Genomic DNA, 22,657 nt, shown 5'->3' with positions numbered 1-22,657 from the left:
TACTGTAGTCTACCGAGTAATGTAACTGTAGTGGCCACTGGGTGGAGCTCGTCTCGTGTTTATTTCAGGCAGGGATGGGGGCGTGTCTTTACTGTATATGAGTCAGGAAGCTCGTCCTTTACCGAACTTCACACACCAGCTACAATATATTTTAAGATTTCTACCTGTTTTTTTTTCACGGTAAGGTGTTCTTTCTGCTATATTGGCAACAATATCAGGTGTTAATAATGTCAGAGTCAGATTATTTATTTGTGTAACACATTATATTACAAAGTTAATTTAATAGAAGTGCATAAAGCCTGACTTTTGAGTAAATATTGGAAAAGTAAAATGTCCAGGTGTTTACTGGGATTATATCGATAAATATAGAGCATTAACTGTAATAGTTACAATATTCAACGTTATTTACTGTAGTTTTGTCTTGTCTTCTGTCTTTTCTCTTCATGTTCAGACACTGACAGCATCATGACAGTGTTTGGAAACTGTACTGTGGTGTTTGATGTGAAGAATGTGCCTTTTAAAGAGAAGCAGAAGCTGAAATCAGCTCTTCTGGAGAATGGAGGAAACATCTCCTATATCATCACCAAAGAGGTTCATTTTCTCATGTTCTATGATTAATTATTTTATATCTTCTAATAATCAATAGAGCAGTTACACAGAGCTAATAATCATGGAGATATTGATCAGCTATTTCAAATGAGACATTTGATGTTTGGCCTGGGCTTGTTTAAAGCAGTTTTTTTTAGCAGGGTCCTGTGAGCTCCTAAAACAAGAATACAGAAGTTGTACTACTAATCCTTTTAAAAGCAATAAAATCATTGAATATACTTCCTGACTCTTGTGTACTTAGTAACTGTCCAGCTGTCATGTGTCTGCTGACTTGTTTTATTTTCTCCAGTGCTCTTTTGTGGTCACCAGCAGTGTGAATGACCTGAGCAGCAACCGGCAGCGCAGCATCCAGAAGCTCCAGATCCCGGTGGTTGGGACGCAGTATGTGTGGAGGTGTCTGGATGAAGGACATCTTCTGCCTTTGAGGGAGCATAATTTGGCCCCACAGCTGTCATATCCTGGCTCTAAATCCCTCCCTTGTCCCGGTAAAAATTCATAAACATTTACATTTACAGTTTAGCATTGTCAAACATTTGTGTTTAAGTCATAGAAGGTCAAAGGATTTCAAGAGTCAAACAGAAATTCATTTTCTTCTGGTTTTATTTGTGGAAGTGTTTTGTTGTGTTTATGTTGATCTTGTGTGTATTTTGTGACTCTGTAAAAATAATGTTTTTCTCCATTAAGGGGTTTTAGTGTCAACTCAGACACTAGAATTACAGAAGTTCAAAGGTCATTCTGAAGACCAAACTGACGTTAAGATCCCTAAGAAAGGTGGAAGTTTCAGGTTTGCTCTTGTTTTCATGTCAATTTCAGTTCCTGAGTATTAGTTAAACGTTTGTTTTTCCAGTTGTTTTAAATCTGATTCTGTCACTTTAGTTATGAAAGTTTATCTGAATTCGTCTTTTCATTTACCCACTAGAGTGTACAAAGAAGGTGACAGTGACCTGCCTGAATTTCCCTCATATTTTCATGTGGCCAAGTATTCAGTTTTTAAGAGGGTGAGAACATTCATAGTGCAGAAACATCAACAGTGGACAAAATAAAATAAAAAGTCAAATAAAGGCATTCCTGAAGCGATAGCTTTCTCAGAGCAGTCACAATCATTGATTATGTTGCAGGTCAAACCCAAGACTTTGTCTGTTTTGGAGCTGCAGAGTGTCAATGGACGAGCAGGCCAGCAGTATCGTGTGCTGTGTTCAGTGTTGTGTGAAGCTGAGGTTTGGTCTTGAAAGTTGTTTATTATTGTAAAGAGTTCCTATTTCAGTCTGATTGTACTGTAGGAACTGAATCTTGTACTCTTGTGCTGATGGACTCTCTCTCACTATAGACTGCAGTGGTCCAGGACAAGCTTGTTTTCTGTGAGACGTCTGAAGATGCTGTGGAAGCTTATCTGATGCTGATGAAGGACATGGAGACTCAGGGATTCACAAAGACACACACACTTCCTGCTGAGGTTGAGCGCTTGGCATCTTACAGCCTGCAGCAGGTAAACACAAACATCTATTTTAATGTGTGTGATTTCTGTATTATGTGTGTCTAATATGTGTGAAATATGTGTGTGTGTGACTGATTGATTGGCAGCTTCTGCTGGAGGAGAGACTGAACTGCAGCACATTATCAAAGGAAGTTGGTGTCTTCATGGAGCTGATTTGGACTGAAGCTCTCGGTTCTCTTAATAACATCCTGACAGTCCCCGTGTCCAGAATCAGCCTCAATGATGTGAGCATGAGCGTATATACGCGCACACAGTGAATGTTAGGTTTGTTTACTACAGTGTGTTAAAGGTCTCTGTGTTGTTGCAGGTGAGCAGGGTGGAAGGATTGTTACTGCAGGCACAAAAGACTCAGAACGAGGATGAAGCCAAAGCCCTGCTAGAGGAGGTCAACACACTCCTGCCCCTCAGAATGATCGACCCTTCGTCCAAACACAAGCTTGTGTCTCAGAAACTAGACCTTTGTCAGGTAATGTGTAAACTAACATAGTATTACATTTGTTTTTCTACATCAGGACCATTAAGACTTTGGTATTACAATAAACTGCTCATGACAATAAGGTCATTTACTGGGGTATTTCACCACGAGGCTGTTGTTGAACAATAAAGACATTTTCCTGTGGTCTCCAGCTGATCAGAGATATTGTGAATGTTAGTGAAGCCACTCTGGGAAGCCCGTCACCATCGTCTCTGGGAAAGTATCGAGCTCTGAGGTGCAGCATTGATTTTGTTCCTCCAGAAAACCCTGAGTTTCATGCAGTTTCTAAACTGCTTCAGGACAGGTAAACTGGACTGTGATGATGATGTTCAATCATGTTGGATATTTGAATACTTTTTGGTGTTTAAAGTGGTGATTTGACATTGCTAAACAGATCATTAATTTGTATTTGGTGTAATGAAATGTATTTATGTTTCTTTGCGTATTCTTATGGGAAGTTTTTTGACAAACTGATGTAGATTTGTGGGAGCATGTTTGATTGAGGAGTTTTAGTTAAAATTATTTATCAAAAGAATTTTCTTTGTGTTTGAGACATTACTCTTTGAGATTTCCTGGATTTTATACATGAACAGCTCACAACAACAAGGGAAACAGCCCATTCAATGAAAATGTTATAATTGTTTCCACAACAGGCCTGTTCAGATTCAGCAGATTCTGCGCGTCAGCAGAGGGGTGGAGCTTCAGATGTTTAGGGAGGAGTTAGGCAACATTAAACCCCTCCTCCACTCCACTAGTCCCAGTAGTTTGGTTGGAATACTGTCACGGTAAGAGCAAATCCACCTGATTCTCAATGTGGAAGGAAATATGGAAAATATGAGACTAAATATGGATCAGCATCAGACTGCTTTTTATAGAGAGACGTTCTTTGCTTATTTGTGACCTAAAGTGTGCGTCTTTGTTGGGAATCAACATGTTGGTCATTATTGAAATGAGCTGCTGTGTTCTTTCATTCGTGTATTCTTGCTAAACTTTCTGTATTTTTATAAGATTTGCCATATTTAATAAATGTGGCCTTTAGTGTCTTTATCTGTATTTTCATGACTCTTTAAGCAAATGTTAAACTGTTATTTGTGATACATTTGATTTGTTAATAAGCTGATGTAATTAAATATTATAAGTTTTTATTACATGTTCTGTGTAGAGGTCTGCTGCTGCCCATGGTTGGAGTGAAACTGCATGGAATTGAGCGGACGGATATCGGGAATCTTGGAGGAGGAATCTACTTCAGTGACTCTCTAAAGTCAGTGGCCTTGTGCATTTCTCATTCTTTTAATTTAACACTTAACAAGTGCAGATTTATCCAGTCATCAAAATTCTTCTATGTTAAAGGACCAGTGTGAAATACTCCAAGCCCAGTGTAACTGACGGCTCTCGGCTGCTGTTGGTGTGTGAAGTGGCGTTGGGTCGGTGCAAAGACCTGCTGAAGAAAGACACCAGTTTGACTTGTGCTCCTGACGGCTTCCACAGCGTACATGGAGTCTGCTGCTCACACATCAGATTCTCTGAGTTTGAGGTGCTTTCCTTAGTCATCTTCTGTATACTTAACACTCTGCTGGTGTTTTGGGGATCTAATGTGACCTTTGGGTTTGTGTTTTGGCTTATATTGGACAGGACGATGAGTTTGTGGTGTTTAACACAGAGCAGATCAGACTGAAGTATGTGGTGCAGTTCACTCTGGAGGAGGACGAGTTAAAAGACTTCCAGCCTCAAATCAGTACCTTTGTGGAGCTCTCAGACGCACCGACTGACGTCTGTAAGTATTGAGCAGCATGCACTGATTACTGGAGGATATGCTGTGATTTGTGCTGTAGAGTTCATCAGTGTTTTGTGTTCATTTGTGTGACTTTAGTGTCCAGTGATGACAGTGAGGGTTTTAAGTCCACTAAGAATCCTCTGGAGAAGATGAATGCAGGTTTGCTGGACAGCAGTGGTCAGAAACTTCCTCTACAGGCTGTCAATGTGAAGTGCAAACTGATGGATCTTCTGTGTCAGGTGTGTAACTACAGCCATGGCAGAAGAAGTAAAAGAACATGCAGATTCTAGATAGCAACAATAACATTTGAAAAACATTTTTACACTTGTTTTTCTAATCACTGAAGTGGACAAAATTTCAGCAGAGATCAAATGCCGTTATATTATCCCGTAGGTAGTGCAGTGATGTACAGTATATTGACCAGTTCAAACTACACTCTTATAATGCTGTATGATAATTGCTTTATACTTTAATATGCATCTACATAGGAGATAAAGTCATGTCATGTTATACTGTAGACAAGCTGTGGCTCCTCCAAACCAAATGACCTCAAAATCCTGTAGCCAAACCTTTTCGTCATAACTTAAAACTTTAACTGTGAGCCTCTTTCTCTGCTCTGTCACCAGGCCATCATTTTTCAGACCTACACAAACCAGAGTGCTGTTCCCATTGAAGCAAAGTTTGTCTTTCCACTGGAGGAGACGGCAGCAGTGTGTGGATTTGAAGCCTTTATCAATGGAAAACACGTCATTGGAAAGGTGCAAATCATTTACAGCTTGTCACGTTCAGCCTCTGATATTTAAAGCTATTTTCTGTTCATTTTACATGTTTCTTTGTCCTGTAGGTAAAGGAAAAAGAGCAGGCCCGTAAGGAGTACAAGCAAGCTATAGAGAAAGGTCATGGAGCCTACCTGATGGACCAGGATGCACCTGTGAGCTCGTGAACATCATTTCCTACAGATGAGCTAATCATAATAATAACTGCTGTGTGGCTGAAATGAACAGGAATGTTTGTCTAAGGTCATGTGTTTATGTGATCAGGATGTGTTTACTATCAGCGTGGGGAATCTTCCTCCTGGAGCCTCAGTTTTGATCAAGGTGACGTTCATCACTGAGCTGGTGGTGAGATCGGGCTCTATAGTCTTCTCACTGTCTGGCAGCGTGGCACCATGGCAAGAGAGCGCCGCCCTTAACCAGACAACCCAGGTTGGTCTTTCGCTGTTGTCACTGAAAACATGTTTTGCCCGCTGTTCATTTCAGTGTTCTGACAGAGAGTTGTGTTGTATTTCAGACAACTGTTGAAAAGATTGGCCTGTCGGAGTCAAAGGGGTGAGAGTCTCAAATGCTGGAAGTTCACTGAAGATTAAACTGCTGTGGAGAATCAATAGAAAAGTGAAATATTTAATGTCACAAACCACATGATGTTTCTTTAATGTTTGTTTATTCTTCAGGGAGTTTTCTCTGTCTATGTCCATTGAAATGCCTTATGAGATCATCAACTTAAACTGTTCACACCGCATCAAACCAAGGTTATTAACGTTGTTCAATTTTCACTGAAATAAAGTAGCAGATTCAGGTATGAACATTATGAACAGTACTAATGTCTTCCCTGTTCAGATGACAGACTGTAAGGCCGTGATCAGCACGTTACCAGGACAGAGTCTTGGACCTGACGGGTTACAGGTGTCCTTCAGTCTTTCTAATATCCACATGCCCAGGATGTGGGTCGAGAACCATCCAGATAAAGACAGTCAGGTAAAGAAATGATCAGCCACATTTGTAATGTTTGTTCATATCTTCACCCAATCTTGCTGAAGATCATGAAGCAATCTAATCAAAATATGAGTATAAGTATGTAATGTAAGATATAAGTAATGTATAAGTATAAATTGCATCTTCTGATCCCTGCAGGCCTGCATGCTGGTGTTTTATCCAGACTTCAAGTCAAGCGGTTTGTCTCTTTCTGGAGGATCGTCCAGTGTGAGCGATGTGGTCATTCTGCTGGACTCCTCCAAGTCTATGCAGGGAGAAGCGATGCTGAACGCCCGCAGGATTGCCCTTCAAGTGCTCAAATCTCTGGACCGCTCACTGAAGATCAACATCATCTCTTTCAGCACTGGTTAGTGCTCACTGAAAGCATCTGATATTCTCTCACTGATCATCATGTCAACATTTTCAGTTCATTATTAATTTGTGATTTATCTGAGAGATCGTGTGTGCATGACAGTATATCCCAGTTAACAATTCTAATGTGTGTGTTTGAACAGATTACAAGGAAGCTTTTCCTGCACCGGTGCCCTTAAATGAGGCGTCTGAAGCCGCCAGGAAGTTTATTATGGTGAGTAAAGTTTAATGAGAGTCAGAGTTGACTGTGATTGTGTGTATTAGTGTATTTGTCCTGTCTTCAGTCGTGTAGCGGCGCTGGTGGCAGCACTGATCTGTGGCGTCCTCTCCGGAGCCTAAGCCTGCTGCCGCCCTGCCGGGGCATGAGGAACGTCCTGCTGCTGTCTGATGGACACGTTCAGAACCAGCCTGTGACCTTACAAGCTGGTCAGAGAAAACTCCTGCCACACGCGCCTCTTCACCTGTGGACTCAGGTCTGCCTTTAAACAAATCTCTTAGTGTTTCTCTTCCTCTGACACTGAGTTCCTGAAGCTAGAGTTTGCTTGTGTTTGTCTTTGTCTAGCTTGACCGCTAATGGCCATATGCTCAGAGCTTTGGCTCAGGCAGGTGGAGGAACATATGAGTTTTTTGACACAAAGATGAAACACACTTGGGCAGAAAAGGTGATTTATGCTGTTGTTTTTGTTAACTTTATCTCTTCATTGTTTCTGAGGCTGGAGCTGAACTGATTTGCTGGTGGTTTCAGGTGCGCGCTCAGGTTCAGCGTATGGAATCTCCAGGCTGCAAATCAGTGGCAGTGAAGTGGCAGCAGTTTAATCCCAGAGCGCCTCCTCCTGTTCAAGCTCCCTCACAGCTTCATGCGCTCTTCAGTGACTGGCACACTCTCATATACGGCTTTGTGCCGCACTGCACTCAGGTGGACATGCTTTACTGATGCTGATGTTCTGTAGATACTAATGAATAATAACACGATATCTGCTGAGATTTGGCCATCACTGCAGCATTTTAGTTTTTAATATTTTAATATTTCTTCAGTATTGCAGTTTGAGTTGGTGAGTTTAATTTAAAATGGTCAATGCACTGGTGTAAAACTCTGAATCAACAGTTAGCAAAATCCCTGAATGTTATTCATGAGGATTGTACATCTATTACTGTAAATGTACTAATACAGTATATAATATAGTGTCATGAGTGAAAATGCATATAATTGTTAATTAACAGAAAATGTAGAAAATATTTAGACAATATTTATCAACTACAGTTATAAAAAATCTTGTGAAATAATTGATATTGGTAACTTTAATAAGAAAGCTGTAAAAGATATTTAGATGAATAAATAATAATTAAATGTTGTAATAATAATAATAATACAGTAATTTATATGCAGCTGATTTCCTGGTCGCCTGTTTATAGTTTATAATTGTGTTATAATTCTTCTTTAAGGCCACATTGTTTGGTGATTTGAGTGGGCAGGAGATCGAAACAATGGTTTCCATCACAGAACTACAGAAGACGAAGGGAACTGTAAGTGAACATCTGAAATAATTCATATAATCTGAAACCTCATCAAATGTTTTTAAAGTGTTTTGAGGATTTGTGTGTGTTTGCAGTTCCTTCACAAGTTAACAGCAAGAGCGATCATCAGAGACTATGAAGATGGCATTCTAGGCGACAGTGAGGCAAAACATGAGGTACAATATTGGCTGCATGTTCCTGTTCTAATATAACCAACAAACTTAATTTGCTGTCTTTATTGCCTATCAGGAGAAGAAAGCAGAGCTGAAGTCCTTCATCATTGAGCTCAGTAAAGAGTTCTCCATCTTGTCTCAGTTTACAAGCTTTGTCGCCATCGAAGAGCGGGTACAGTATGATAACTGCTAACTAAGAGTGTTTAGGTCACCACACGCACACCTATACACCTGTATATGACCAGAACATTTACTCTTATACTGACACGGATTTGTTGTAGGTAGGTATATTCTAATATAATAGTTTACAAATAAACAACATAATATTAATAATAAAGAAATAGTACCATCTGGGCAGACAGGTCCGTCACTTGCCCTTACAAAACATCAGAATTTTTCTAATAAAATGTTGTGAATTAATTAAAGGGCACATAGTTTACCCCTTTTTAAGATTTAATATTAATATAATGGTTCTTCTGAGTGTGCCAGTTTAGGTTCAGTTCAAAACACAATCAGATTTGTTTATTATAATGAGTTATAAAGTGTCATTTTGGGGGCTTGTACACAGCTCGCTGTTTTAGGGGTGGGTTGCTTCACATGAAAATTAGTTTGACTTCCCGCCCAACGTTACAAGAGGGCGGAGCCAAGAGCTGCCCCGCTCTGTGTTTGCAACAGACAGGCAGACAGAGAGAAGCAACATGAATGAGAGGACAAGCATTCAGTCGTACATGTACGACTCGGACACAGACCAAGCAGAGTACAAATCATTTGTTTCTTTGTATAGTTTTACAGCCAACTGTGTGCTAGTTAAAGTGCCGAGCTTGTACACCTAGACTAATAACCACACACACTGAATTAACTTTGACAGAGGCAAAAGAGCCGCGACACGGCACACTCAGACACGCACATTGGAATGTTATTTAAAATGAAACTATTCAGATCGTGCTCTGTGGCACGGCAGAAACATGAAGTGTCCCGAATCGTGGCTGGGTGCTGCGGAAAGCCGCCGACTTGAAGCTGTTGTGTGTACCCTAAAAAATACCTATGTTTAGAATTCTGAACTGCATGGCACTGCCATGAAAATTAATGTCCTCGTTTGCTCTTTGCAGGAGCCGAATGAGCTTGATACTGGATTCACAGATATCCCTAAACTCATATCAGAGGAGGGTGTGGACATTCTGCCGTATATGGACTGGAGTGAAGCTGCTGGTGCTGAAGATGATGAATGGGTAACAACATAAAGAGTCATGTGGGTTTAATAATCACAGCTAGTTTTTAGCTCCTCGGTGTCCACAGCAATAATTTGAATACATTTGTTTTCAGATGAATTCAGAGGAAGCAATGGATTATGTTTGTTGAAAGATCTGATTCAGAGGAAACACGCAGTCGCTGCTCAACGTCTTCTGGTGTTGATCTTTCTTCTTTCTATTCTTGTTCGAATGTTTGTGTTAAAAAGGGCGTCCCTTGCTTCTGATTTTTTCTCTTTCTTCACCTACCATACCGTGGCAACGACTTAATGGAAGAGCTCAGTCTTGAAATCTCTGATTTTTGGGAACGTCACTGGATCTTTTCTCCATGGCAAACAGGCCTTCTCCCTCTCGTCCTCCTGCTGCTGCTTTAGGAGCTGCTTCATGTATTCAATCCTTGCATAATCTTCAGGCTGTCAAAATGTCTAGAAGAGACTTCATGAGAGACAGTTGTCCTCCTCCTCCTGCCAGCCAGATTGCCTCAGCAGATCACCATCTCATTTTGCAAGACAAGATTCACCTGTGATTAATTATTCGGTAAAGAAAAGAAAAAAATCTAAAGGATTTCGCCCATTGAAACAATTAAAAACACAGCAGAGGATCTTGGATCGGCCAGTCATGACAGAAGAATTAAGCAGACCTGACACTGCAGTGCCTTGGAATGAGCTGTTTGAGCTTCAGCACGAGGTGTTTACTCATCATTTAATGCACTCGATTATATATAAAATGAAAACGTTGTAATCAAGGGAATGTGACTCTATTGCTTGTGTTTGGATACAGGATGGATACTGGGAGTGCACTGGCAGGATGAGCAGATTTTTCAGCCTCGACGTCGACTTTTTTGCCAACGTCTTCCTTAAGGAGAAAGGCATCCAATCTTTAGGTAAAATATCTTTTACTGCCTGTTGCTGTTTTGTTTTCTTGACTGTCTACTGAAATCTTAAGAGCCAGTTAATATCCAGCCTCGTGAAACTGACGGAGCAGAAAAAAACACATGTGTGCCGTTACTTTATGATACTGTAGGGCGTACTAGATTGAGAAAGTGCTTTTGAATATAAAGCTCAACATATTTAAAACTATAATGTGCTTGTTATAAACAGACAGGTCCATGTGTGTGTAACCTTGAGATGTTTGTTTGTCAGGTGTGACGGCTCATGCTGATATTCTGAGGCTGCTGGCGACTCTGCTGGTGCTTCAGCTGATCCGGGTTGAAGAAGCTGGCGGTGTGGGACGGCTGCTGGAGTCTCTCCTCCGGCTCAAAGAGTCCCAGGAGCCCAGGTACCAGCACACGTCCTCATAGTGAGTCACTCCAGTATCTGAGCATCAATGACTTTCTGCTCTTCTCCATTCAGACCGATGTACTGGGAGGGCGGTGAAGAGGGCCGTCGACTGGGCCTGCCAGACAGATAGACAGTATCCGTGTGTGTGCAGCAGGCTGGAGATCGGCAGGGATTGGGAATCATCCACACGTCTGCTACTGGGCTGTGATTCTCCACACCCGTATTCCCCTCTCAAACCTGTTCTGGAGAGACGGATGGGTTTTTCAGTCGTGTAGAAACTGGACACACAGTTTTTTTTACAGTTTAAATTTACTGTTGCTGCGTTATGTACTGCAAAACAATTATCTTTATCACCTTAAAGTGTTTCAAAGATATATCTGTACACTTTTTGGACAGGAGTGATATGACTGAGTTTCATTGCATCAGATAAAGACTGGGTCTTTTTAAAGCTTGATTGTTTATGCAGAGATTTGTTTCATGTATTAGTCATTCTTCTGAATTTCAATATGACTTAATAGAGAAACCAAAGATTCCATCACTGAAACTATGATCATGTTGTTTTATCATTTAAAATATATCCAAATGTTGTTTTGTTGACAAGTGTGCTTGTGTGTTTTTCTCCTGTGCTGTTTTAGCTCAGGGGTTCATTAAATATGTTTCTTCAGTAAACATTATATCAAACACCTACACACTCTCTTGGTAATTTTCTTCTTCAGCATCTTGAAAATTATACTAGCTATCTGTAACTAGCCTACTGTAGTCTACCGAGTAATTTAACTGTAGTGGCCCACTGGGTGAAGCTCGTCTCGTGTTTATTTCAGGCAGGATGGGGGGCGTGTCTTTACTGTATATGAGTCAGGAAGCTCGTCCTTTACCGAACTTCACACACCAGCTACAATATATCTTAAGATTTCTACCTGTTTTTTTTCACGGTAAGGTGTTCTTTTCTGCTATACTGATAACAATATCAGGTGTTATTAATGCCAGAGTCGATTATTTATTTGTGTAACACATTACATTACAAAGTTAATTTAACAGGAGTGCATAAAGCCTGACTTTTGATGTGAATATTGAAAAAGTAAAATGTCCAGGTGTTTACTGGGATTATATTGATAAATATAGAGCATTAACTGTAATAGTTACAATATTCAACGTTATTACTGTAGTTTTTTCTTGTCTTCTGACTTTCTCTTCATATTCAGACTCTGACAGCATCATGACAGTGTTTGGAAACTGTACTGTGGTGTTTGATGTGAAGAATGTGCCCCTTTAAAGAGAAGCAGAAGCTGAAATCAGCTCTTCTGGAGAATGGAGGAAACATCTCCTATATCATCACCAAAGAGGTTCATTTTCTCATGTTCTATGATTAATTATTTTATTTCTTCTAATAATCAATAGAGCAGTTTACACAGAGCTAATAATCATAGAGATATAGAGCAGCTATTTCAAATTAGACATTTGATGTTTGGCCTGGGCTCTGTTTAAAGCGTTTTTTTCAGCAGGGTCCTCTGAGCTCCTAAAACAAGAATACAGAAGTTGTACTACTAATCCTTTAAAAGCAATAAAATCATTGAATATACTTCCCTGACTCTTGTGTACTTAGTAACTGTCCAGCTGTCATGTGTCTGCTGACTTGTTTTATTTTCTCTAGTGCTCTTTGTGGTCACCAGCAGTGTGAATGACCTGAGCAGCAACCGGCAGCGCAGCATCCAGAAGCTCCTGATCCCGGTGGTTGGGACGCAGTATGTGTGGAGCTGTCTGGATGAAGGACATCTTCTGCCTTTGAGGGAGCATAATTTGGCCACACAGCTGTCATATCCTGGCTCTAAATCCCTCCCTTGTCCCGGTAAAAATTCATAAACATTTACATTTACAGTTTAGCATTGTCAACCATTTGTGTTTAAGTCATAGAAGGTCAAACGATTTCAAGAGTCAAACAGAAATTCATTTTCCTCTGGTTTTATTTGTGGAAGTGTTTTGTGTTGTGTTTATGTTGATCTTGTGTGTATTTTGTGACTCTGTAAAAATAATGTTTTTCTTCATTAAGGGGTTTTAGTGTCTACTCAGACCCTAGAATTACAGAAGTTCAAAGGTCATTCTGAAGACCAAACTGACGTTTAAGATCCCTAAGAAGGGGTGGAAGTTTCAGGTTTGCTCTTGTTTTCATGTCAATCTCAGTTCCTGAGTATTAGTCAAACGTTTATTTTTCCAGTTGTTTTAAATTTGATTCTGTCGCTTTAGTTATGAAAGTTTATCTGAATACGTCTTTTCATTTACCCACTAGAGTGTACAAAGAGGTGACAGTGACCTGCCTGAATTTCCCTCATATTTTCATGTGGCCAAGTATTCAGTTTTTTAAGAGGGTGAGAACATTCATAGTGCAGAAACATCAACAGTGGACAAAATAAAATTAAAAAGTCAAATAAAGGCATTCCTGAAGCGATAGCTTTCTCAGAGCAGTCACAATCATTGATTATGTTGCAGGTCAAACCCAAGACTTTGTCTGTTTTGGAGCTGCAGAGTGTCAATGGACGAGCAGGCCAGCAGTATCGTGTGCTGGTGTTCAGTGTTGTGTGAAGCTGAGGTTTGGTCTTGAAAGTTGTTTGTTATTGTAAAGAGTTCCTATTTCAGTCTGATTGTACTGTAGGAACTGAATCTTGTACTCTTGTGCTGATGGACTCTCTCTCACTATAGACTGCAGTGGTCCAGGACAAGCTTTGTTTTCTGTGAGACGTCTGAAGATGCTGTGGAAGCTTATCTGATGCTGATGAAGGACATGGAGACTCAGGGATTCACAAAGACACACACACTTCCTGCTGAGGTTGAGCGCTTGGCATCTACAGCCTGCAGCAGGTAAACACAAACATCTATTTTAATGTGTGTGATTTCTGTATTAAATGTGTCTAATTAGTGTGAAATATGTGTGTGTGTGACTGATTGATTGGCAGCTTCTGCTGGAGGAAAGGCTGAACTGCAGCACATTATCAAAGGAAGTTGGTGTCTTCATGAGCTGATTTGGACTGAAGCTCTCGGTTCTCTTAATAACATCCTGACAGTCCCCGTGTCCAGAATCAGTCTCAATGATGTGAGCATGAGCTTATAACGCACACACAGTGAATTAGGTTTGTTTACTACAGTGTGTTTAAGGTCTCTGTGTTGTTGCAGGTGAGCAGGGTGGAAGGATTGTTACTGCAGGCACAAAGACTCGAACGAGGATGAAGCCAAAGCCCTGCTAGAGGAGGTCAACACACTCCTGCCCCTCAGAATGATCGACCCTCCGTCCAAACACAAGTTGTGTCTCAGAAACTAGACCTTTGTCAGGTAATGTGTAAACTAACATAGTATTACATTTGTTATTCTACATCAGGACCATTAAGACTTTGGTCTTACAATATACTGCTCATGACAATAATGTCATTTACTGGGGTATTTCATCACGAGGCTGTTGTTGACATTTTCCTGTGGTTCAGCTGATCAGAGATATTGTGAATGTGAGTGAAGCCACTCGGGAACCCGTCCCCCATCGTCTCTGGGAAAGTATCGAGCTCTGAGGTGCAGCATTGACTTGTTCCTCCAGAAAACCCTGAGTTTCATGCAGTTTCTAAACTGCTTCAGGACAGGTAAACTGGACTGTGATGATGATGTTCAATCATGTTGGATATTTGAATACTTTTGGTGTTTAAAGAGGTGATTTGACATTGCTAAACAGATCATTAATTTGTATTTGGTGTAATAAAATGTATTTGTTTCTTTGCGTATTTTTTTGCAAGTTTTTGACAAACTGATGTAGATTTGTGGGTGGGAGCATGTTTGATTGAGGAGTTTTAGTTAAATATTTATAAAAGTATTTTCTTTGGGTTTGAGACATTACTCTGAGATTTCTTGGAGGATTTTTACATTATGAACAGCTCACAACAACAAGGGAAACAGCCCATTCAATGAAAAGTTATAATTGTTTCCACAACAGGCCTGTTCAGATTCAGCAGATCTGCGTGTCAGCAGAGGGGTGGAGCTTCAGATGTTTAGGGAGGAGTTAGGCAACATTAAACCCCTCCACTCCACTAGTCCCAGTAGTTTGGTTGGAATACTGTCACGGTAAGTAAGAGCAAATCCACCTTATTCTCAATGTGGAAGGAAATATGGAAAATATGAGACTAAATATGGATCATCATCAGACTGCTTTGATAGAGAGACGTTCTTTGCTTATTGTGACCTAAAGTGTGCGTTTTGTTGGGAATCAACATGTTGGTCATTATTGAAATGAGCTGCTGTGTTCTTTATTCGTGTATTCCTGCAAACTTTCTGTATTTTTTATAAGATTTGCCATATTTAGTAAATGTGGCCTTTAGTGTCTTTATCTGTATTTTTATGACTCTTTAAGCAAATGTTAAACTGTTATTTGTGATACATTGATTTGTTAATAAGCTGATGTAATTAAATATTATAAGTTTTTATTACATGTTCTGTGTAGAGGTCTGCTGCTGCCCATGGTTGGAGTGGAAACTGCATGGAATGAGGGACGGATATCGGGAATCTTGGAGGAGGAATCTACTTCAGTGACTCTCTAAAGTCAGTGGCCTTGTGCATTCTCATTCTTTTAATTTAACACTTAACAAGTGCAGATGTTATCCAGTCATTAAAATTCTTCTATTGTTAAAGGACCAGTGTGAAATACTCCAAGCCCAGTGTAACTGACTGCTCTCGGCTGCTGTTGGTGTGTGAAGTGGCGTTGGGTCGGTGCAAAGACCTGCTGAAGAAAGACACCAGTTTGACTTGTGTTCCTGACGGCTTCCACAGCATACATGGAGTCTGCCGCTCACACATCAGATTCTCTGAGTTTGAGGTGCTTTCTTAGTCATCTTCTGTATACTTAACACTCTGCTGGTGTTTTGGGGATCTAATGTGACCTTTGGGTTGTTGTTTTGACTTATATTGGACAGGACGATGAGTTTGTGGTGTTTACACAGAGCAGATCAGACTGAAGTATGTTGGTGCAGTTCACTCTGGAGGAGGACGAGTTAAAAGACTTCCAGCCTCAAATCAGACCTTTGTGGAGCTCTCAGACGCACCGACTGACGTCTGTAAGTATGCAGTGAATACTGGAGGATATGCTGTGATTTGTGCTGTAGAGTTCATCAGTGTTTTGTGTTCTTGTTTGGGACTTTAGTGTCCAGTGATGACAGTGAGGGTTTTAAGTCCACTAAGAATCCTCTGGAGGAGATGAATGCAGGTTGCTGGACAGCAGTGGTCAGAAACTTCCTTTACAGGCTGTCAATGTGAAGTGCAAACTGATGGATCTTCTGTGTCAGGTGTTACTACAGTCATGGCAGAAGAAGTAAAAGAAATGCAGATTCTAGATGGCAACAATAACATTTGAAAAACATTTTTACACTTGTTTTTCTAATCACTGAAGTGGACAAAATTTCAGCAGAGATCAAATGCCGTTATATTATCCCGCGTGTAGTAGTGCAGTGATGTACAGTATATGACCAGTTCAAACTACACTCTTATAATGCTGTATGATAATTGCTTATACTTTTAATATGCATCTACATAGGAGATAAAGTCATGTCATGTTATACTGTAGACAAGCTGTGGCTCCTCCAAACCAAATGACCTCAAAATCCTGTAGCCAACCTTTTGGTCGTAAACCTTAAAACTTTAACTGTGAGCCTCTTTCTCTGCTCTGTCACCAGGTCATCATTTTTCAGACCTACACAAACCAAGTGCTGTTCCCATTGAAGCAAAGTTTGTCTTTCCACTGGAGGAGACGGCAGCAGTGTGTGGATTTGAAGCCTTATCAATGGAAAACACGTCATTGGAAAGGTGCAAATCATTTACAGCTTGTCATGTTCAGCCTCTGATATTTAAAGCTATTTTCTGTTCATTTTACATGTTTCTTTGTCCTGTAGGTAAAGGAAAAAGAGCAGGCCCGTAAGGAGTACAAGCAAGCTATAGAGAAAGGTCATGGAGCCTACCTGATGGACCAGGATGCAACCTGTGAGCTCCTGAACATCATTTCCCTACAGATGAGCTAATCATAATAATAACTGCTGGGTGGCTGAAATGAAACAGGAATATTTGTCTAAGGTCATGTGTTTATGTGATCAGGATGTGTTTACTATCAGCGTGGGGAAATCTCCTCCTGGAGCCTCAGTTTTGATCAAGGTGACGTTCATCACTGAGCTGGTGGTGAGATCGGGCTCTATAGTCTTCTCACTGTCTGGCAGCGTGGCACCATGGCAAGAGAGCGCCGCCCTGAACCAGACAACTCAGGTTGGTCTTTCGCTGCTGATCATTGAAAACATGTTTTGCCCGCTGTTCATTTCAGTGTTCTGACTGAGAGTTGTGTTGTATTTCAGACAACTGTTGAAAGATTGGCCTGTCGGAGCCAAAGGGGTGAGAGTCTCAAATGCTGGAAGTTCACTGAAGATTAAACTGCTGTGGAAGAAACAAGAGAAAGGTGAAATATTTAATGTCACAAACCACATGAGTTTCTTTAATGTTTTGTTTATTCTTCAGGGAGTTTTCTCTGTCTATGTCCATTGAAATGCCTTATGAGATCATCAACTTAAACTGTTCACACCGCATCAAAACCAAGGTTATTAACGTTGTTCAATTTTCACTGAAATAAAGTAGCAGATTCAGGTATGAACATTATGAACAGCTACTAATGTCTTCCCTGTTCAGATGACAGACTGTAAGGCAGTGATCAGCATCGTTACCAGGACAGACTCTTGGACATGACGGGTTACAGGTTGTCCTTCAGTCTTCTAATATCCACATGCCCAGGATGTGGGTCGAGAACCATCCAGATAAAGACAGTCAGGTGAAGAAATGATCAGCCACATTGTAATGTTGTATATCTTCACCCAATCTTGCTGAAGATCATGAAGCAATCTAATCAAAATATGAGTATAAGTATGTAATGTAAGATATAAGTAATGTATAAGTATAAATTGCATCCTTCTGATCCCTGCAGGCCTGCATGCTGGTGTTTTATCCAGACTTCAAGTCAAGCGGTTTGTCTCTTTCTGGAGGATCGTCCAGTGTGAGCGATGTGGTCATTCTGCTGGACTCCTCCAAGTCTATGCAGGGAGAAGCCATGCTGAACGCCGCAGGATTGCCCTTCAAGTGCTCAAATCTCTGGACCGCTCACTGAAGATCAACATCATCTCTTTCAGCACTGGTTAGTGCTCACTGAAAGCATCTGATATTCTCTCACTGATCATCATGTCAACATTTTCAGTTTATTAATTGTGATTTATCTGAGAGATCGTGTGTGCATGACAGTATATCCCAGTTAACAATTCTAATGTGTGTGTTTGAACAGATTACATAGGAAGCGCCAGGAAGTTTATTATGGTGAGTAAAGTTTAATGAGAGTCAGAGTTGACTGTGATTGTGTGTATTAGTGTATTTGTCCTGTCTTCAGTCGTGTAGCGGCGCTGGTGGCAGCACTGATCTGTGGCGTCCTCTCCGGAGCCTAAGCCTGCTGCCGCCCTGCCGGGGCATGAGGAACGTCCTGCTGCTGTCTGATGGACACGTTCAGAACCAGCCTGTGACCTTACAGCTGGTCAGAAAACTCCTGCCACACGCGCTCTTCACCTGTGGACTCAGGTCTGCCTTTAAACAAATCTCTTAGTGTTTCTCTTCCTCTGACACTGAGTTCCTGAAGCTAGAGTTTGCTTGTGTTTGTCTTTGTCTAGCTTGACCGCTAATCGTCATATGCTCAGAGCTTTGGCTCAGGCAGGTGGAGGAACATATGAGTTTTTTGACACAAAGATGAAACACACTTGGGCAGAAAAGGTGAAGGTGATTATGCTGTTGTTTTTGTTACACTTTCTCTTCATTGTTTTCTGAGGCTGGAGCTGAACAGATTTGCTGGTGGTTTCAGGTGCGCGCTCAGGTTCAGCGTATGGAATCTCCAGGCTGCAAATCAGTGGCAGTGGCAGTGAAGTGCAGCAGTTTAATCCCAGAGCGCCTCCTCCTGTTCAAGCTCCCTCACAGCTTCATGCCCTCTTCAGTGACTGGCACACTCTCGTATACGGCTTTGTGCCGCACTGCACTCAGGTGGACATGCTTACTGATGCTGATGTTCTGTAGATACTAATGAATAACACGATATCTGCTGAGATTTGGCCATCACTGCAACATTTTAGTTTTAATATTTAATATTTCTTCAGTATTGCAGTTTGAGTTGGTGAGTTTAATTTAAAATGGTCAATGCACTGGTTTAAAACTCTGAATCAACAGTTAGCAAAATCCCTGAATGATGAGGACTGTACATCTATTACTGTAAATGTACTAATACAGTAATATATAGTGTCATGAGTGAAAATGCATATAATTGTTAATTAACAAAATGTAGAAAATATTTAGACAATATTTATCAACTACAGTTATAAAAAAATCTTGTGAAATAATTGATATTGGTAACTTTAATAAGAAAGCTGTAAAAGATATTTAGATGAATAATAATAATTAAATGTTGCAATAATAATAATAATACAGTAATTTTATGCAGCTGATTTCTTCCTGTTTATAGTTTATAATTGTGTAGTAATTCTTCTTTAAGGCCACATTGTTGGTGATTTGAGTGGGCAGGAGATCGAAAAATGGTTTCCATCACAGAACTACAGAAGACGAAGGGAACTGTAAGTGAACATCTGAAATAATTCATATAATCTGAAACCTCATCAAATGTTTTTAAGTGTTTTGAGGATTTGTGTGTGTTGCAGTTCCTTCACAAGTTAACAGCAAGAGCGATCATCAGAGACTATGAAGATGGCATTCTAGGCGACAGTGAGGCAAACATGAGGTACAATATTTGGCTGCATGTTCCTGTTCTAATATAACCAACAAACTTAATTTGCTGTCTTTATTGCCTATCAGGAGAAGAAAGCAGAGCTGAAGTCCTTCATCATTGAGCTCAGTAAAGAGTTCTCCATCTTGTCTCAGTTTACAAGCTTTGTCGCCATCGAAGAGCGGGTACAGTATGATAACTGCTAACTAAGAGTGTTTAGGTCACACACACGCACACCTATACACCTGTATATGCCAGAACATTTACTCTTATACTGACACGGATTTGTTGTAGGTAGGTTATATTAATATAATAGTTTACAATAAACAACATAATATTAATAATAAAGAAATAGTAACCATCTGGGCAGACAGGTCGTCACTTGCCCTTACAAAACATCAGAATTTTTCTAAAAATGTTGTGAATTAATTAAAGGCATAGTTTACCCCTTTTTAAGATTTAATATTAATATAATGGTTCTTCTGAGTGTGCCAGTTTAGGTTCAGTTCAAAACACAATTCAGATTTGTTTATTATAATGAGTTATAAAGTGTCATTTTGGGGGCTTGTACACAGCTCGCTGTTTTAGGGGTGGGTTGCTTCACATGAAAATTAGTTTGACTTCCCGCCAACGTTACAAGAGGCGGAGCCAAGAGCTGCCCCGCTCTGTGTTGCAACAGACAGGCAGACAGAGAGAAAAACATGATGAGAGGACAAGCATTCAGTCGTACATGTACGACTCGTACACAGACCAAGCAGAGAGTACAAAATCATTTGTTTCTTTGTATAGTTTTACAGCCAACTGTGTGTTAGTTTAAAGTGCCGAGCTTGTACATCAAGACTAATAACCACACACACTGAATTAACTTTGACAGAGGCAAAAGAGCCGCGACACGGCACACTCAGACACGCACATTGGAATGTTATTTAAAATGAAACTATTCAGATCGTGCTCTGTGGCACGGCAGAAACATGAAGTGTCCCGAATTGTGGCTGGGTGCTGCGGAAAGCCGCCGACTTGAAGCTGTTGTGTGTACCCTAAAAAATACCATATGTTTAGAATTCTGAACTGCATGGCACTGCCATGAAAATTAATGTCCTCGTTTGCTCTTTGCAGGAGCCGAATGAGCTTGATACTGGATTCACAGATATCCCTAAACTCATATCAGAGGAGGGTGTGGACATTCTGCCGTATATGGACTGGAGTGAAGCTGCTGGTGCTGAAGATGATGAATGGGTAACAACATAAAGAGTCGTGTGGTTTAACAATCACAGCTGTTTCATTTGTTTTTTAGCTTCTCTGTGTCCACAGCAATAATTTGAATACATTTGTTTTTCAGATGAATTCAGAGGAAGCAATGGATTATGTTTGTGAAAGATCTGATTCAGAGGAAACGCGCAGTCGCTGCTCAACGTCTTCTGGTGTTGATCTTTCTTCTTTCTATTCTTGTTCGAATGTTTGTGTTAAAAAAGGGCGTCCCCTTGCTTCTGATTTTTCTCTTTCTTCACCTACCATACCGTGGCACGACTTAATGGAAGAGCTCAGTCTTGAAATCTCTGATTTTCGGGAAACGTCACTGGATCTTTTCTCCATGGCAAACAGGCCTCTCCTCCTCCTCCTCCTGCTGCTGCTTTAGGAGCTGCTTCATGTATTCAATCCTTGAGTTAATCTTCATGCTGTCAATTTGTCTGGAAGACACTTCATGAGAAGCAGTTGTCCTCCTCCTCCTGCCAGCCAGATTGCCTCAGCAGATCACCATCCTCATTTTGCAAGACAAGATTCACCTGTGATTAATTATTCGGTAAAGAAAAGAAAAAAATCTAAAGGATTTCGCCCATTGAAACAATTAAAAACACAGCAGAGGATCTTGGATCGGCCAGTCATGACAGAAGAATTAGGCAGACCTGACACTGCAGTGCCTTGGAATGAGCTGTTTGAGCTTCAGCACGAGGTGTTTACTCATCATTTAATGCACTCGATTATATATAAAATGAAAATGTGTAATCAAGGGAATGTGACTCTATTGCTTGTGTTTGGATACAGGATGGATACTGGGAGTGCACTGGCAGGATGAGCAGATTTTTCAGCCTTGACGTCGACTTTTTTGCCAACGTCTTCCTTAAGGAGAAAGGCATCCAATCTTAGGTAAAATATCTTTTACTGCCTGTTGCTGTTTTGTTTCTTGACTGTCTACTGAAATTTAAGAGCCAGTTATTATCAGCCTCGTGAAACTGAGGAACAGAAAAAAACACATGTGTGCCGTTACTTTATGATACTGTAGGGCGTACTAGATTGAGAAAGTGCTTTTGAATATAAAGCTCAACATATTTAAAACTATAATGTGCTTGTTATAACAGTCAGGTCTATGTGTGTGTAACCCTTGAGATGTTTGTGTGTCAGGTGTGACGGCTCATGCTGATATTTTGAGGCTGCTGGCGACTCTGCTGGTGCTTCAGCTGATCCGGGTGAAGAAGCTGGCGCTGGGACGGCTGCTGGAGTCCTCTCCTCCGGCTCAAAGAGTCCCAGGAGCCCAGGTACCAGCACACATCCTCATAGGGAGTCACTCCAGTATCTGCGCATCAATGACTTTCTGCTCTTCTCCATTCAGACCGATGTACTGGGAGGCGGTGAAGAGGGCCGTCGACTGGGCCTGCCGGACAGACAGACAGTATCCGTGTGTGTGCAGCAGGCTGGAGATCGGCAGGGATTGGGAATCATCCACACGTCTGCTACTAGGCTGTGATTCTCCACACCCGTATTCCCCTCTCAAACCTGTTCTGGAGAGACGGATGGGTTTTTCAGTCGTGTAGAAACTGGACACACAGTTTTTTTACAGTTGAAATTTACTGTTGCTGCTTTATTTACTGCAAAACAATTATCTTTATCGCCTTAAAGTGTTTCAAAGATATATCTGTACACTTTTTGGACAGGAGTGATATGACTGAGTTTGATTGCATCAGATAAAGACCGCGTCTTTTTAAAGCTTTGATTGTTTTATGCAGAGATTTGTTTCATGTATTAGTAATTTCTTCTGAATTTCAATATAACGTATTAGACAAACCAAAGATTCCATCACTGAAACTAGGATCATGTTGTATCATTTAAAATATATCCAAATGTTGTTTGTTGACAAGTGTGCTTGTGTGTTTTTCTCCTGTGC

The 22,657-nt window shown here is 40.7% G+C and overlaps 1 protein-coding gene and 1 pseudogene across 1 annotated transcript; both read left to right on the top strand.

Moving 5' to 3' along the window:
* Window positions 1-96: 96 nt before the first annotated feature.
* Window positions 97-11,131, top strand: LOC130234635 (protein mono-ADP-ribosyltransferase PARP4-like). The gene is given in 35 exon segments (XM_056464876.1): window positions 97-180; window positions 452-591; window positions 899-1,094; window positions 1,294-1,393; window positions 1,529-1,607; window positions 1,728-1,826; window positions 1,937-2,095; window positions 2,191-2,328; window positions 2,412-2,570; window positions 2,732-2,883; window positions 3,233-3,364; window positions 3,742-3,840; window positions 3,930-4,113; window positions 4,212-4,353; window positions 4,450-4,592; window positions 4,980-5,111; window positions 5,198-5,284; window positions 5,394-5,558; window positions 5,644-5,681; window positions 5,804-5,881; window positions 5,948-6,107; window positions 6,264-6,471; window positions 6,620-6,690; window positions 6,761-6,898; window positions 6,900-6,949; window positions 7,039-7,138; window positions 7,222-7,392; window positions 7,920-8,000; window positions 8,087-8,167; window positions 8,241-8,336; window positions 9,274-9,393; window positions 9,488-9,514; window positions 10,192-10,294; window positions 10,554-10,689; window positions 10,780-11,131. Coding segments are annotated over 34 exon segments (4,137 nt in total). The 5' UTR covers window positions 97-180; window positions 452-465; the 3' UTR covers window positions 10,967-11,131.
* Window positions 11,132-11,950: 819 nt separating this feature from the next.
* LOC130234634 (protein mono-ADP-ribosyltransferase PARP4-like) lies at window positions 11,951-22,584 on the top strand (annotated as a pseudogene).
* Window positions 22,585-22,657: the final 73 nt, after the last annotated feature.

This window comes from Danio aesculapii, chromosome 9, assembly GCF_903798145.1.
Source record: "Danio aesculapii chromosome 9, fDanAes4.1, whole genome shotgun sequence".
NCBI lineage: Eukaryota > Metazoa > Chordata > Actinopteri > Cypriniformes > Danionidae > Danio > Danio aesculapii.
This window is presented reverse-complemented; position numbering and strand designations above follow the sequence as displayed.